The sequence below is a fragment of the Rana temporaria genome, chromosome 12 (assembly GCF_905171775.1).
Source record: "Rana temporaria chromosome 12, aRanTem1.1, whole genome shotgun sequence".
In the NCBI taxonomy this organism is placed as follows: Eukaryota; Metazoa; Chordata; class Amphibia; order Anura; family Ranidae; genus Rana; species Rana temporaria.
In genome coordinates, this window is record NC_053500.1 from 75792435 (window position 1) to 75808861 (window position 16427).

General features: G+C 45.6%; 1 protein-coding gene across 1 annotated transcript in view; it reads right to left on the reverse strand.

The window, feature by feature from the left end:
- Positions 1–3783: 3783 nt before the first annotated feature.
- Positions 3784–16427, reverse strand: part of LOC120919054 (serine/threonine-protein kinase 17A-like) — a 120610-nt gene continuing 107966 nt past the window's right edge. The window contains exons 3-7 of the mRNA XM_040331019.1: positions 10210–10354; positions 9483–9609; positions 8811–8859; positions 7867–8046; positions 3784–5102 (exon numbers count right to left, since the gene is read on the reverse strand). Coding sequence (XP_040186953.1) covers positions 4850–5102; positions 7867–8046; positions 8811–8859; positions 9483–9609; positions 10210–10354 — 754 coding nt within the window. The 3' untranslated portion in view covers positions 3784–4849. The remainder of the gene's footprint in view (positions 5103–7866; positions 8047–8810; positions 8860–9482; positions 9610–10209; positions 10355–16427) is intronic.

Here is a 16427-nt window from a genome sequence, read left to right on the forward strand (position 1 = left end):
CAGATCAAAAGGGAGGGCCACAGGCTGACAGAGACCCTTCTCTCATCACGAAGCACAGAAAAAAACACTGTGACATGTGCAAAACGGGACATGCATGTATGCGTCCCTGATGTCCGAGGACGTCAGGACATCCCCCGGATGAAGCGCAGCTACCACCGAACAAATGGATTCCATGCGGAACTACCCGACGTTCACAAAGGTATTTAGGGCCTGAGGCCCATAGAAAACCCCAAAACTCTCGTCCTGCAGGAAAGGTAAAATTACCTTGCAGCTTAGCAAATCCCACACTGCCCAAGGCAGACCGACGTGCCGGGAGGGGAAGACACAAGGACAGAACTTTGTTCTGTGGATAGGAGGAAACCCTATCTAGTACTCCGAAGAGACCACCTCGCAGACCCACTAGTCGGAGAGCAGGGAGGTTTCACTGAATTGTGAACCTGCAAGCCGCCCCTCCCACCTAGAGACAGGGAGGGAAGGCTATATACATTGGCAGGATTTGGGTGCCGGCGTGATCGGCTTATGCACCCAGGGACAGATTAGTCCCCCAGCTGGGCCTTTGACGGCCTGGGAGGGTTGCCCCTAAATAATACACACACATAGTGTGTATGTATATTATGTAGGTGTATGCACACATGTCTTTGGAGGAAACCGGAGTACCCGGAGGAAACCCACACAGACACAGGGAGCGACAATGCAAGCTCCAGGCAGATTGGCGTCAGTGTGCAGATTGGCGTCAGTGTGCAGATTCGAACCAATGACTCTTTTGCTGCCAAGTAATGGAGTTAAGCACTACACCACCGTGTGCATAAAACCATTCTGAAACAGACGCCCTGGATAACAAGGGCGCAGCATTCAATGAAGCATCACAGACCTATATGAGGCCCTGGACCAGCTGGTCCGCTAGGCTAATAACCTCAGGAGAGAGTCGGTGCTCCTCCACTGTCTGGTGCAAAATGCTCACTCTGTGAGTTGTATACAGCACTAGGGGTCAGGACTACTCCAAGATGGCCGCCGAGCGTTCAGAACGCGGCCACAGGAAAAAGGCCAGCACAATGTAAGCTGCGCCATAGCGTGGCTACGACAAAATGGGCGCCAATGGGAGTTTTCAATGTAATTGAAAAATCTCCCAAAAAATAGCGCCAGCGACCACTGAGACCCCAGTGTAGTGGCCACAATAGGCCGCAAGCCAGACCCCAGCATGGTAAACATAGAACGGGTCAGTACTTCGGATCTTCTATCAGTCAGATCCATACAAGTAGGGGTTCCCGCCCGGCGGTGAGGGACTACAAAAGCCCTCAGTGGCTTTTCTCATTCCGCATCTCAGAAATTATCGAAGAAGGGCACAGAAGGAAAAAACCTACACAGCGGTCTGATTTGTGTGATCCAAAAAAGACCGAGCCCTCAGCGGAAACCCAGCTGCACTATGCAGCTTAGGAGAGTCCCTTGCAGCAGTAAAAAGCGCACCCATAAATGCCTTATTCTGCCTTTTTTTTTTTTTTTTTTTTTTTTTAACTAGGTACCTAGTCCATGGCTCCATAACGGAGCATTCCCCAGGGGATATCGGGGGAAGGGGGCACTCTTTTACCGCCCGCCCGCAGTCCACCCCCACCCTGGCACAAACTGTGTCCAGGACTAACAATAAAAACTCTGTGGGAATCACAGGTGCTAACACCTGCTGCCACCACCAGCATGTGGGGAAGGACCCAGATACTGACTCCAATATTTACATATAGTGTGTATTATAATATGCACACCTGTCCATACAAATAGACAAAAGCTCCTAGAGCCCTATTCAGGGCCTCCCACCCACTTGCTGCGCTGACCAGGGGTAACCAGGGGACTCCCTCAGGAGGAGACTGCACAGCGCTGCCTGTGAGGAAAAGAACCGTGAGGTAACTTTTGCAGGGACCTGTGTTTAAACAGGAAAAGCCTCATAGGGCTGTTTTATTTAAGGATAAGACACAGATACAGCATAAAAAGCAAAACCATTACAGGTGTCACCAATCAGTCAGCGTCTGCTGAAGTATAATCATAAACATCTGTGCTCATCACAGGGCTTTTTACCTCACAGGAAAGCCCAATACAAAAAGAAAAAACACAGGCCAGATAACAGTCCCCTCAGGAAGGCCCCCTCCCCCCTGACAGCGGCAATGTTAGCAATGCAGCAAGGGAAAGGAGCAGGGAAGTAAGGGGAAGGGACCCCCGAACCCCAGGAATGCCCAGCTGTACCAACCCACCGAAGCAGGAGGGACTGTACTTACCCGTCCGAGCGAGGACTCGCTGACGCATTCCTGACAGACCTACAACCGCAATGGAGGTAGCTGTCGGCCCGGTCCACTGTGATTGAGGCAACACCACAGCTCAGTCATATGTGGACCTCGGAGCAAAGCTCACCGGCCACCCCAGGAGTCATGAGGTATGGCGTGGCAGACCAAGCCTCTTTGCAAAGGTGTGCCCACGCTTGCTGGTCGGACTGAGTAGACTACAAGGATCTATAATATCCAGCCTGTCTCTCAGCCAACAGTTGAAAGAAGATTCTTCAAGAAAAAGTAAAGTAAAATAAAATAAAATTTCTCCTCAGGGCGCTGGGCCCAAAGGGAGCCATACGTCCTTCTCCTTTGCTAGGCAGAACGAAACTGAGGCTGCAAGCTGCAGTGAGGAGGGTTATGTCTGGAGGGACCGCCCCCTGGGCGGGGCTGTTCAACTCTGTTAATGTAACATGTATTTAACTATTTAACATGTTTCTGCCTAGTCCTCTCCTGTAAACAGGGAACATAACCCACTTGTCAAGATTTAAGGAGCTGTGTCCGTCCATGGACGATAAGAGAAAATAGGATTTTCCTCCACCTGCAGAATCGGAGGATTGCGGACAACGATGAGATCGTGTGTCAGCGGATGTTCATTCGCGGACACCCGCTATCTCATAGGGATCAATGTATGTCCCTTTTTCATCTGCAAACGGATGGATGAAAAAGCAGACATACGGTCCACAGGTGTGAAAGGGGCCTTAGCCTTAGATGCCCAGTGAAAGAGAATTACATTGTTACATATAGTCCACAAAAAATGATCAGGTGCTCAACATGCAAATACCTGGAGAGCACGCGCAGTCATGATTATCGTCACAACTGTCAAGCCCCGTACACACGACCAGTTTCCTCGGCAGAATTCAGCTTCCGACCGAGTTTCTGGCTGAATTCTGCCGAGAAACCCGGCCGTGTGTACAATTTCGCCGAGGAAGCCGACGAGGAAATAGAGAACATGTTCTCTATTTCCTCGTTGTTCTATGGGAGCTCTCGGCCCGCCGAGCTCCTCGGCGGCTTCAGGGCTGAACTGGCCGAGGAACTCGATGTGTTTGGCACGTCGAGTTCCTCGGCCGTGTGTACGGGGCCTCAGTGGTTTTACCCACCATCTCCATTAATAAACAGGTATCACTTACTAGAATGGCCTCAACTCATTATCATTAAATACTAGAATTATTATTGAAAGTTAAAAAAAATACTAAAACCATCTGGAGAAATGAATTGATTTAAAATAAGTGATCATAAGATGGTCACGAATGGGAATGCATGAGCTGCACAACTGTTGATCAAATCAGCAATATATGTGCAAATGAGCACACAGAAAGAGCAGATGCGTGTACAGTAAATGCACATGGTTGGATTACAGTTCCACACATTATCTATTTGTCGACTGACATGGTGGGCAGAACCACTAAATGAAAGTCTTTGGTGTAACCGATTTAGTTACATACAGTGTCAAACTCACATTATCAGTGCAACTATGAACACTTTTACATTTATAGATATAGTATATATATCTGCAGCTGAAGCTCTTCTACATAAGGTCACTTTTTGTTTTAGGTTTACTGGCCTATTAACCAATAGTCTAAAGCTATGTAGCATTAAAAAAAATATAATCTTACAGGGTACTCATTACCTGGAACTAGTCATGGAACCAATAAACATGCACTTTACAAATATCTCCAGGCATCCCATGTAACACGGTTAATCAGCCAGTTGATGTCCCCAGCAAATTCTAATTAGACACTGACATGGTCTCCTATGTATTTGTCCAAAACTCAAGATGCATTTCAATCTTGGTTGCATTGTGCAAATAAATAACAAAGCACAAGTGTGCTTTTAGATACACAATGGATAATCTCCCACTTCCTGACACCTAGGACAAGTAATTATAAAGAATAGGTTTATACTGAAAACAGACATGTCCTTAAACATTTCATTATTACCATACAGAAAACCAAAAGCTGTGATTCTAGATCGGCATCTAAAAGTTATAATTCTAGCTTCAACACATACTCTAAATTTCATTCTTTTTAAAAGAAAGTTACTCTTTTACAGTACAAATAGGCTTTCCCTGTCCCACAGTTACAGAAATATTCCCAAGTGCAATAAAAGTATTATCTGTAAATAATTGGGTGTCATAAAATATCGGCAAACGCCAGCCTTTGTGTTCAGTCCTGGATCATGGACCTATAATGAGCTTAGTATAGGTAGATCAGTACAAATACTATGTCTCTGCGCCATGTCCAAGCCATTTGGAAAAAGCTTTCATGAGAAATGTTTGTTCTTTTCTAATTTCCATAGAAGGTTGTCTTAGCCTTCAAATGTATAACAAGTGCTGAAAAAGCCAGTGATGACTCCTTTATATGCACAGCTCTATGCTCAAGTATTTCCACACATAACAAGGCCACAGAAACTGAAGAGTCAAATCAGACAGATCAGATTATTTTTCAAAAGGTACCCGTTTCATTCATGGCAGAGCAGAAACCTGGTGCGTGTGGCACTCCAAACTTGGAGATTAGTCCCACTTTTGGTGTGCAATTTCTCTATTAACACACAACCTCTGGATGAATTTCCTTCAGAGCTGTAAACTGGTTCCTCGTACTTTTCAGGTCAGTCTCTATGGTTTCTCTACATGGACAGTGCACAGCGTATGAGGCCAACAACATCATTTTCTCTGTTGTCTCAGGGGTCTCCACTTGGCTTTCACTTGGCTCAAAAGTTTTGTCTTTTTGCGCCTCTGGTTCCTGACATGGGATCAGCCACGCATGTTTAAGACACTGGTCAGCACGGGCTCTCTTTCTGTGGAGAGAGGGGATCATAGAAAGTATTAAAAAAATCTGCATCAACTCTGGACATTTCAACAGGTATTTCAATAAAATTTGTTTGTGCATCTACTTCACATGCGTTGACCTTTCTTCCTGGTGCCTGAATTGTCAGGGGTTATACTTCTTTTGCCAGGAATTTTAGTCCTTACATGTTAGACACCAACATACACTACCCACTGGTTGCCTAAATCTCTCCAGTACAAAAGCATCAAGATATTTCCTCTGAAATCAAACCACTCCCCACCCCTGAAGTCCAAAAAGACATCCGAGTTCTTCCTAAGGCCGGCCATACACGGTTCAAATCTCAGCCTGTTCAGCAGGACGCGGGCAAGATTGGAACCATTAATGGGCAGGCTTAATGAACCAAAATGATGGATTGATCAACTTGGGTACAACCTACCTGCCGGATTAGTTTGCGATTAATGCAAGTGGCTGCTATAGCCGCTAGTGATAATCACAGTCTTCTTCTAGCAGGGAAGGCTTCCCCCGCATGTTACGGCCCCCCTGCTGGGGGAAACAGGAGGGATTCCCCTGCCAACATTGTGTTGATGGGAGAATCGTGTGAATTTCTTTCCTGCAACCCGAGGTTGCAGGAAAGAAATTTGCATCGTCTATGGCCTGCCTAAACAGTAGAGAATGAAGTTTATGGGTTCTGATTACAGCTGTACAAGTCAACAGTGAGCAAGATGTAAATTAAGCTTCAGCAAGGAAATCTGTCATTAGATCACTAAACAGATATATTTAGCTGAAATTTTATAAAAGTCTTTGGCATCCTTTACTTTTAACAAAATCCTTTCTGGCTTGATGACTGGCTCTCAACAACTGCAACACTGCCTGACCCTCGGCAGCAGATGCTCCAAGCTAAATACAGAATATAAAGAAAAATCTCTAGATCCTTATTGTGCCAAATTATCTTTTCATTGAGAAAGCACTTTAAAAGGGTCAACCCACACAAAATTGATACATTCATTCATAGATGTTAAAGATCTATTCCACCTGAAAACTTTCAGGGTTCTGGGGGACTCTCTGCATTCAAGTTCTGGGTCTGCACACCGGCTGTGGCCATTATGGGCAGGTTCCACTCTCCATCCTAAATGATCATTTATCTTAAATTTACCAGGGGGTGAAGGAGTATGCAAGAGCACCCAAAATGTTCAGGTAAAAAGGAACGGAGTTGGAAATAATGGAATAGAGAGCTCCCTGTTGGAGTACTCAATACATCTAAGAACCCTGAGGCTGACTCACTTAACTAAAATATTACTTTGTTTAAATGAATCCCTAAAGTGTTTGTAAGGGAAAACATTTATTTTTAATAAGAAACATTTTGTTATACTTACCTGCTCTGTGTAATGGTTTTGCACAGAGAAGCCCTGATCCTCTTCTTCTTGAGTCCCCCGCTGGCATTCCTGGTCTTTCCTTGCTGAGTGCCCCCTTGTTTCCGAGAGCTCTATAAGACACAGAGGCCCGGATTCAGATACAATTGTGTATCTATCGGCGGGCGTAACGTATCTCAGATACGTTACGCCGCCATAAATTAGGGGGGCAGGTTCCGTATTCAGAAAGAACTTGCGCCCTAAGTTAAGGCGGCGTAGCGTATGTGGTCCGGCGTAAGCCCGCCTAATTCAAATGTGGATGATGTGGGCGTGTTTTTTTTTTAAATTACATGTGACTCCATGTATTTGACGTTTTTTACGGACGGAGCATGCGCCGTCCGTGGACGTATCCCAGTGCGCATGCTCCAAATTAACTCGCAAAAAGCCAATGCTTTCGACGTGAACGTAAATTACGCCCAGCCCTATTCGCTAACAAATTACGCAAACGATGTAATCGACGGAAAAAACTACGCTGGCCCGACGTCCATACTTAACATAGGATACCCCTCATATAGCAGGGGTAAATTTACGCCGGAAAAAGCCTAACGTAAATGACGTAAAAAAATGCGCCGGGCGGACGTACGTTTCTGAATAGGCGTATCTACCTAATTTGCATATTCCTCGTGTAAATCGACGGAAGCACCACCTAGCGGCCAGCGTAAATATGCAGCCTAAGATACGACGGTGTAAGAGACGCCGGTCGGATCTTAGGGAATTCTATGCGAAACTGATTCTATAAATCAGTCGCATAGATACGACCCCGCAACTCAGAGTTACGACGGCGAATCCGAAGATACGCCGTCGTAACTCCTATCTGAATCCGGGCCAGAGAGCGTGGCTCAGCTCCGCCCCCACACCTATCCTGCTGCTGCATCTGAGCCAATGAAGAGGGAGAGGCCAGGAAAAGTCTCGGCTTTCATGCACATCGCTGGATGGAGATCGAGCTCTGTTAAGTATTGGGGGGGCTGTGAGGGGAGCAGTACACTAAAGGTATTTTACCTTCATGCATAGAGTACATAAAGGTAAAAAAAAACTTCAGCCTTTACAACCACTTTAATGCAGGGTGCGTCCATCATACTGATGTCACAAAGCAATGTGTTTTCCAAAGAGGCAGCACAGCAAAATCTGCGTGATTGCAGATTTTTTCTCTATATACAGCGAGACAGAGAAATGATTGAAAGCGGAAGGGTTCGATTTTTCCAACAAAGCAGTTAAGCATAGCCCGGTAAATGTGTAAAGATGCATAGAGATCAGCTACGCAGTAATAGTGATTATGAAATACTTATATACAATATTTCTGATTTACCTGACTAAAGTAATGGAACATTTTTAAAAGTCATATTATTTAGTCTCATAGCTGCTCACCTTGGGTTCTTGATTAGAAGACTCTTAATGAAGTCAATTGCTTGTTCAGAGATTCCCTCAAAATCCTCCTGGGGGTACTCAATGGCCACTTTTGAGATATTCAGGAATGTCTCCTGCTTGCTGTCTCCCAAAAATGGTGAAATTCCAGTAAGCATGACATATGTCAGCACTCCTATACTCCTGCATGTTAAAAGATAAAAGTTAAACAGCATCAGACTGCAGCTAGAATGCATCTTTGACACATTAAGTACTTGAAGGGTATTTCAACTTTTGCACTGAAATTTGAGAAAACCCCACTATATAGCTGTTGTGTTCCCATTTACACAGAATACGTGTAAAAACAATATTTCAAATCTTTCTAGTTGTTTCTTTGGGACAGGCTTTGGGTAGACTGCAAGCAAAACTACTTGAAAGTGATAGTGTAGGGACAGTCCGAGTTTCCTCTCATTAACAATGCAGAATTCAAGCGCTGGGATCTTTAACCCTCTGGTAGGACAGATATTGTTCAAATCTAGTTTACAACTAATAATGAGATCTGCCAGCATAGTACAGATGGGGTTAAAGCCCTCTGGCGACTAATGTTACAGAGCAGGTCCAGGCTCTGATGGGATCCCGACTGTAATATCAGGATCCAACCAGATTCCTGACCGGCAGCTGGCTCAGCCACTCAACGCCCCGCGGAGAACCTGAGCTAGCCGCTCCTGTTCCCTGCACAGCCCGGTCCAGCTCCAGGGAATGCTGGAGGGGTAGAGCAGAGAGCACTGACTGACAGTCACTGGCTCTCTGCTGACTTTGATCGCTCAGTTCTCGATCTTGGAGGTGGCAGGGGACAGATGCAGAATCAGATCAATGCTGCATCCTAGGTGAGTGTGTTTATTTTTTTTAAAAGCCTTACTGCTCTTTTAAAATGCATTGCACTTGTTTCTTGACAAAGGACTACTTACCACATATCAGTTGCTGTGCTGATTGGTTCATAGCTGAGCACTTCTGGAGCTAAAACAAATAAGAAAGCAAATAAGAAAGCTTACAGCTGGACACATTCTCTCAGGTATAATGGTTTTTACAGGATGATTCATCATTATCCCAGAATCTGACAACTCCATACAATAACACTGAGATCTCCACCATACCAACACCCTTTGCCGCCGTTCCCACCGGTGCGACTTGTCATGCGTTTTGACAGATCAAAGTCGCATGACAAGTCACACCCTATTTTTGGCTAAGAAATCACTCAAATCGTTGAGCTCCGACTTGCACCAACTTTGAAAAGGTTCCTGTACTACTTTTGGCGATATTATGTGTGACTTGCATTGACATCTGTGTATGAAGCCGCGCAGATGTCGGCAAGCCGCACATGAAATCGCACTGACCAGCAGCTTTGAAGTTGCGCTGAAGTAGCGAGATTTCCAAGCCACATTCGGTGTGAACCAGGGTTCTAGTACCGGATAATGAACAAATAAATAATCCAGTATTGTGGAAGATCAATTCTTCTACTAGTTGCTGAAGAAGCAATCTGATCCTTATTATGTTTAGAAAAAGTCTATTCCTAGAATCTTTAAATAATTCTTTACTAGTCATGTCAACTGGTAAGAGATGGAAGCCAATTTTACACTTACCTACATACTCCGGTGTGCCCAATATCTCCCGAACCTCCTTAATGGTGTCCACGTGCCTGGAAAGGCCAAAGTCTAAAATACGGATGTCGCCCAGCGGATTGCTGCTGGTAAGTAAGATATTCTGTGGCTGCAACAGACAGAATCCAAGAACAGAGAGCATTAGGTAAACTCATAAACCCAAGAAAAGGGCAGAAGACTCAGTCAATGCAGTAAAAATTCATGCCCCCTCAACCACTCCATCTTAAGGTAGAAAGGCAGTAAAGGTGGGTGTAGAGGGCAGTGATGCTTTGCTTTGAAGCAGGCCAAAAATGACAACTCAAACTTAACAAATCACGTCAACTGTATGTGGCCGTAATCCTCCTGCAACCGTGTGCAAGGTGTGGGATTTTAGTGGTGAGGAGGCAACATAACACCATCTCTGCCTGGCAAATGCCTTCTGAAAAGCGATCCACCGATAATTGCTTAGGGCACATCAAATGTAAACGAGCCCTTATAATGTTGGCTTATTTTGATGAATCTTTTTTACTATTGTGAAGGGGCTGACATGTCTCCACATGACAGTACAAAAGTAGCCAGACACCCCTACTCTGGGTCCAGTAGAAGTAGGTTGGAGACAGAAGACATTGGATCTTTGTAGTAGTGAAGGAACAGCACAGTTTCATGCCTGTGGCTGGGAAACATGGAAGTGTGGTGTATAAATAGTAATCTCTCTGAGCACAAATTTTACCTTTAAGTCTAAGTGGACAACGTTATTTCGGTGAAGGTAAAACACGCCTTGCAGGATCTGGCAGATGAGCCGAATGACATCCTTTTCTGTGAAAGCTTCATCTTGGTCTGCTACACACTGATTGAAGATTTCACCACCGGCCGCACTGCAAACACAAAAATCACAGTATGATCTTTTATTCTGTAAGGACAGATTGTATGTGCAGCTGTTTGAAAATCAATTCCATTCAAAATATTTTATTAGACTTGAGTGGGGAAGTGGTAGAACCTCTGGCACGCTTGTATTGCCTTCTGCATCTATGGGACAACCCTGACAGATTTTCTGTCCATCCCCCACTCTACTACAGGAAAGTCATTGAATGCCTAGTACACACAGGCCGAATGTAGGGAGACAGTTTTTATTGAACCGGCCAAGATTCGGCCCCTATGTATGTCAGCCACTCCAACAGAGGTCAGCTGTTTAGCTGGCTTCTGTCAGACCTGCATGCTGGAAAACCAGCAGCCAACCAGCTCCTGATCAGTGCTCTCAGCCAATGGCAGAAATTGCTGATCGGAGTGTTCTGACAGGGGAGATCGCTGTACTAACGTCGGACTCTAAATCCTGGTACACACGATCAGATTTTGGGACGAACGTTCGTCCAAATATCGAAAGTGAAGAGGTTACTCACCATAGGAAAGAATACAACTTCAGAAGCCACGTAATGTGTTCAATAGTTTTGTATGTATTATTTTGTTTCTGAGCATGCGTAGTCTCGCTCTTAAGATTTTTTTCGTACAAAAACCGTACTAGTTATAAGAAAATCGGATGTTAATTTTAGGTACGACAACAATTTTATAGTCTGCACATCCAGCTTCATCTGTTGAAAACACTGTACTAATGATCCGAAAATCAGCAGATCATTAGTCGGACAAAATTTGACTTCTGATTTTCGTATCGGGTGTACCTTTAGTACAATGGCTCCAACCAGAGCGGGTTGAATGTAAAAAAGCTATTAGTGTGTACTAGTCTTAACAGCCAGGTCACACGGCCCACACACTAAGGCCCCTTTCACACTGGGGCTTTTTTGAGCGTTATTTGAGCCTTTTTCGAGCATTATTCGAGCGAAGCCTCATCTGCAATCCCAATGTATTAGTAAAGCACAGCTAAGACCCTAATGTTTTAGGGCGTTTTTGCAGTGCCTCAGTGTGAAAGGGTAAGGCGTTTTTACAGCGCTTTCAATTCATTTCAATGAAGAGGGGCGTTTTTGGAGCGTTTTTTTCAGCGCCCAAAAGCTGCTTCAAAGATGCTGCTTGCAGGACTTTTCTCAACGCCCCGCCAGTGCAACGCCTCAGTGTGAAAGGGTAAGGCATTTTTACAGCGCTTTCAATTTATTTCAATGGAGAGGGGCGTTTTTGAAGCATTTTTTTCAGCGCCCAAAAGCTGCTCCAAAGATGTTGCTTGCAGGACTCAGTGTGAAAGGGTCCATTGAGATGCATGGAGGGCGTTTTATGAGCGTTTTAATAGCGCTATTTTTAAGGTTAAAACGATGTAAAAACGCTTCAGTGTGAAAGGGGTCTAAACTGCAGCGATAGCTATCCATTCCATCTGCAGTGAGCTGGTGGTAAGGGGTAGTGTGCTGTGCATTTTACTGCATCACACAGCTTCTTTTTTTTTTGAGAGAGAGTTTACAAAGTGACACTTCATTTATGTCACCGTACAGAAGCACTGTGTGTTCTGCTGCTCTACAGTGACATGCGATGCCTTCCTGTGCACAGAGATAAAATGCAGCATGTCAGTGCAGTGTGAACAGGACACATAGAAAACAATAGTTTTCTGTGTGTCTTAGCAGTGCCTGGAGTTGTTCTAACTCAGAATAATGCCTGTCACCGCACTACATGCGAACACACACTAAAAGTGGAATAAAACTGTTAAAATGTACGTAAACCCAATCGAAAATTATATATTGCAAAGACACGGCGTGGCTGATTCATTTTTTACTCTTTATTTTCTCCTGCTAATAATACACATCCAGTCCCTTTATGTCTACAATAATTTCAACACTGTATCTATGGAGGCAGTCGTGGAATTAAATGTGTCTGCTTCTGTTCATCTCCATTACCGGGGGGGATCGATGGAATTAGTCGTTTACAGGAAGTGACATAGACCAATGTTTCTAAACTCCAGTCCTCAAGTACCCCCAACAGGTCAAGTTTTCATGCTTTCCATTATTTTGCACAGGTGATTTGATCAGTTTCACCGTCTTAGTAATTACCACAGCTCTTTTAACTGAGGGAAATCCTGAAAACATGACCTGTTGAGGGTACTTGAGGACTGGAGTTGAAAAACATTGGTCTATGTCACTTCCTGTAAACCACTAATTCCATCGATCACCCCCACTCACCCCCGGCCCGGGGCTGAAAATGTGCTTAACCTGAAAAGTGAAAAAGAGTGCAGCCATCATAACTAAGGAATGGTAAGCTGCAACACATTACATTTTTGTTTCAGATTTTTAGTTATACGGTATTTTAAGAAGACTTTTGGTATTGTTTTAAATGGAGAGTGAAGGTGCAGGCTAAGTGTAAAACTGTTATTTTAATCCCCAAAATGAAAAGAGCAATGAAATGCATTCTGTGATCTACCCCACTCTTTATAGGGCACCTGTTACCTGTCAGTTTTTTGGGGAATGCCCAGCTGTCACAGACATCACCCCAAACAGTCTCTCTGTGAAGAGCGATCAGGTGGTGGAATGCTTTTCAGAGTAGTGCAGGCATGGCTGAAAGGCAATCAGGAGGCAATATTTCTGTCTCCTGAATGCCTGTTTTTTTTGACAGCCGAAATGGCTGCTTGAATGGGAAAACCTGGTTGTAACCATGTGTCTGGCATTTGGCTTGCGGTTGCCATGCAACTCAACTTGAATATGTTGCATTTGGTGGGGGTAGTGCCTTCTGAAAGTGACGAGGAAGAGAATTTTTGCCCTGTCACAAAGCAAAGGAGAAGGCTTGTGCACACCCCCATACGGCTTTAAGCGTTGGTCCGCCTACATTTTTTTCATTAAAAGCCAGCAGCTACAAATATTGCAGCTGCTGACTTTTAACATATGGACACTTACCTGTCCAGGGCGCCCACGATGTCGGCAGCCGAAGCCGATCTCTCCCTCCCTCTCGGCTGCTGCCACCTCCATTCTCGGTAAGGGAATCAGGAAGTGAAGCCTTGCGGCTTCACTTCCTGGTTCCTAACTGCGCATGCGCGAGTTGCGCTGCGAGTCCTCACGGGTCCCTGCTGTCTTCTGGGACCTGTATGTCTCCCAGAAGACAGCGGGGGAGGCCAGAGGTAGTAAATTACCTCGATCACCGAGGTGATCTATGCCCGGAAGTGGGAGAAATACCTGTATTACACAGGTATCTGCTCCCCCCTGAAAGGTGCCAAATGTGACACTGGAGGGGGGGAGGATTCCAAAAAGTGGAAGTTCCATTTTTGGGTGGAACTCCACTTTACGTAGGATAACAAAAAACAAGGCTCAGTTGCCTATTTTTCCGCACCCCCCTCGTACACACGACCGAGGAACTCGACGGGCAAAACACATCGTTTTCCTTGTCGAGTTCCTTGTAAAGCCCCATACACACTATCAGTTTTCCTGATGGTTTTCTCTTCAGGTTTACCAAAACCATCTAATATGAGGTCAAACCTTAAGCGTTTCAATTTGAATGCAATCAGGCAGGTCCTTGTACTACATGGTTTTGGTAAACCTGAAGAGAAAACCAGCAAGAAAACTGATAGTGTGTATGGGGCTTTAGGCTGTCGAGGAACTCGACAAGCCAATTTTCTTCATTCCCGTCAAGGAAATAGAGAACTTGCTCTCTTTTTGGCTCGTTGAGTTTCTCGACTGTTTCCTCTACGAAAATGTACACACGACCGGTTTCCTTGGCAAAAAAATATCTCCCAGCAAGTTTCTTGCTGGTTTTTGCCGAGAAACTCGGTCGTGTGTACGCGGGCTCATAAGGAGATCAGCAAAGGAATTCTAAGGTACGGTTTCAGGACTACAAAGTTCCAACAAGTAAATATTACCTGACAGCAAACCTTAAGACTGTTATACATAAGAGAAGGAAGCATGAAAGGGCAGACAAATCATAATGTTCCATCCAGTTCTTATTTCTAATACACACCCTGACAATCTCCTTCCTGAGAGCATGTAGCTTCTGGCTATTCATACAGTTTCCTCACTCACATTAAATGACAGTGTAAGGGAGAGTACAGAATGACTTGTTTCCATGTCACTCCCAACCATCCCAAATGTACAAGTACAATCTTGTTGCTACATTTGTTATGGTATTAAAAGGTGAGCTCTCCTATGTTCTGTGACAAGTCTAACAAATGTAATAATCCTTGCCATCCATGGTGGATTATACAAAGGGTATTTGAGGTGATAACCCAAGCTGTGATATAGCATACCCAGCAATTTTCTACCATGAAAGCTTTCTAGCGTACCTTTAGGTATACAAGCGTTATCATACTTGTGTTCTAATGTTTTTTTCATTTGTTTGCTTTTGTACGCCTGATCAATTTTTTTTTTACTAAATCAATTATATTAAAGTGACACTAAAGGTTCACTTTAAAAACAAAAAAACAAACATATCATACTTACCTCCACTGTGCAGTTCGTTTTGCACAACATGGCCCCAATCGTCCTCTTTTGGGGTCCCCCCAATAGCTAACTTCCTCTGGGAAGCTCTCTCCCGATGGGGTTACCTTGCGGGCGCACTCCCGTGCCATACACTCAGCGTGCATAATCCAGGGCCGTCTTAATAGCATTATGGGCCCCTGGGCAAAGTAATGCTCTGGGGCCCCTACAATGGACACAGAACAGGTAAACAGACACAAGTAGGTAGGAGGCAGACAAGCGGAGCTTCTCCTTTTGGGTGGAGCTCCGCATTAACTACATGAACAATCATTCTGTACAGCAAAGAAAATACTACATACATAAAGTAACAAAGCTGTCCTGTGCATATAATATATCTGCTAGATTAATGCCTCTCCAGCACTCTGACCCCTCTACACCCCAGATATCCCCCCAGCACTCTGACCCCTCTACACCCCAGATATCCCCCCAGCACTCTGACCCTCTACACCCCAGATATCTCCCCAGCACTCTGACCCCTCTACACCCCAGATATCCCCCCAGCACTCTGACCCCTCTACACCCCAGATATCTCCCCAGCACTCTGACCCCTCTACACCCCAGATATCCCCCCAGCACTCTGACCCCTCTACACCCCAGATATCCCCCCAGCACTCTGACCCCTCTACACCCCAGATATCTCCCCAGCACTCTGACCCCTCTACACCCCAGATATCCCCCCAGCACCCTAACCCCTCTACACCCCAGATATCTCCCCAGCACTCTGACCCCTCTACACCCCAGATATCCCCCCAGCACTCTGACCCCTCTACACCCCAGATATCTCCCCAGCACTCTGACCCCTCTACACCCCAGATATACCCCCAGCACTCTGACCCCTCTACACCCCAGAAATACCCCCAGCACTCTGACCCTCTACACCCCAGATATACCCCCAGCACCCTGACCCCTCTACATACATAAAGTAACAAAGCTGTCCTGTGCATATAATATATCTGCTAGATTAATGCCTCTCCAGCACTCTGACCCCTCTACACCCCAGATATCCCCCCAACACTCTGACCCCTCTACACCCCAGATATCCCCCCAGAACTCTGACCCCTCTACACCCCAGATATCCCCCCAGCACTCTGACCCCTCTACACCCCAGATATCTCCCCAGAACTCTGACCCCTCTACACCCCAGATATCTCCCCAGCACTCTGACCCCTCTACACCCCAGATATCCCCCCAGCACTCTGACCCCTCTACACCCCAGATATCCCCCCAGCACTCTGACCCCTCTACACCCCAGATATCTCCCCAGCACTCTGACCCCTCTACACCCCAGATATCTCCCCAGCACTCTGACCCCTCTACACCCCAGATATCCCCCCAGCACTCTGACCCCTCTACACCCCAGATATCTCCCCAGCACTCTGACCCCTCTACACCCCAGATATCTCCCCAGCACTCTGACCCCTCTACACCCCAGATATCCCCCCAGCACTCTGACCCCTCTACACCCCAGATATCCCCCCAGCACTCTGACCCCTCTACACCCCAGATATACCCCCAGCACTCTGACCCCTCTACACCCCAGAAATACCCCCAGCACTCTGAC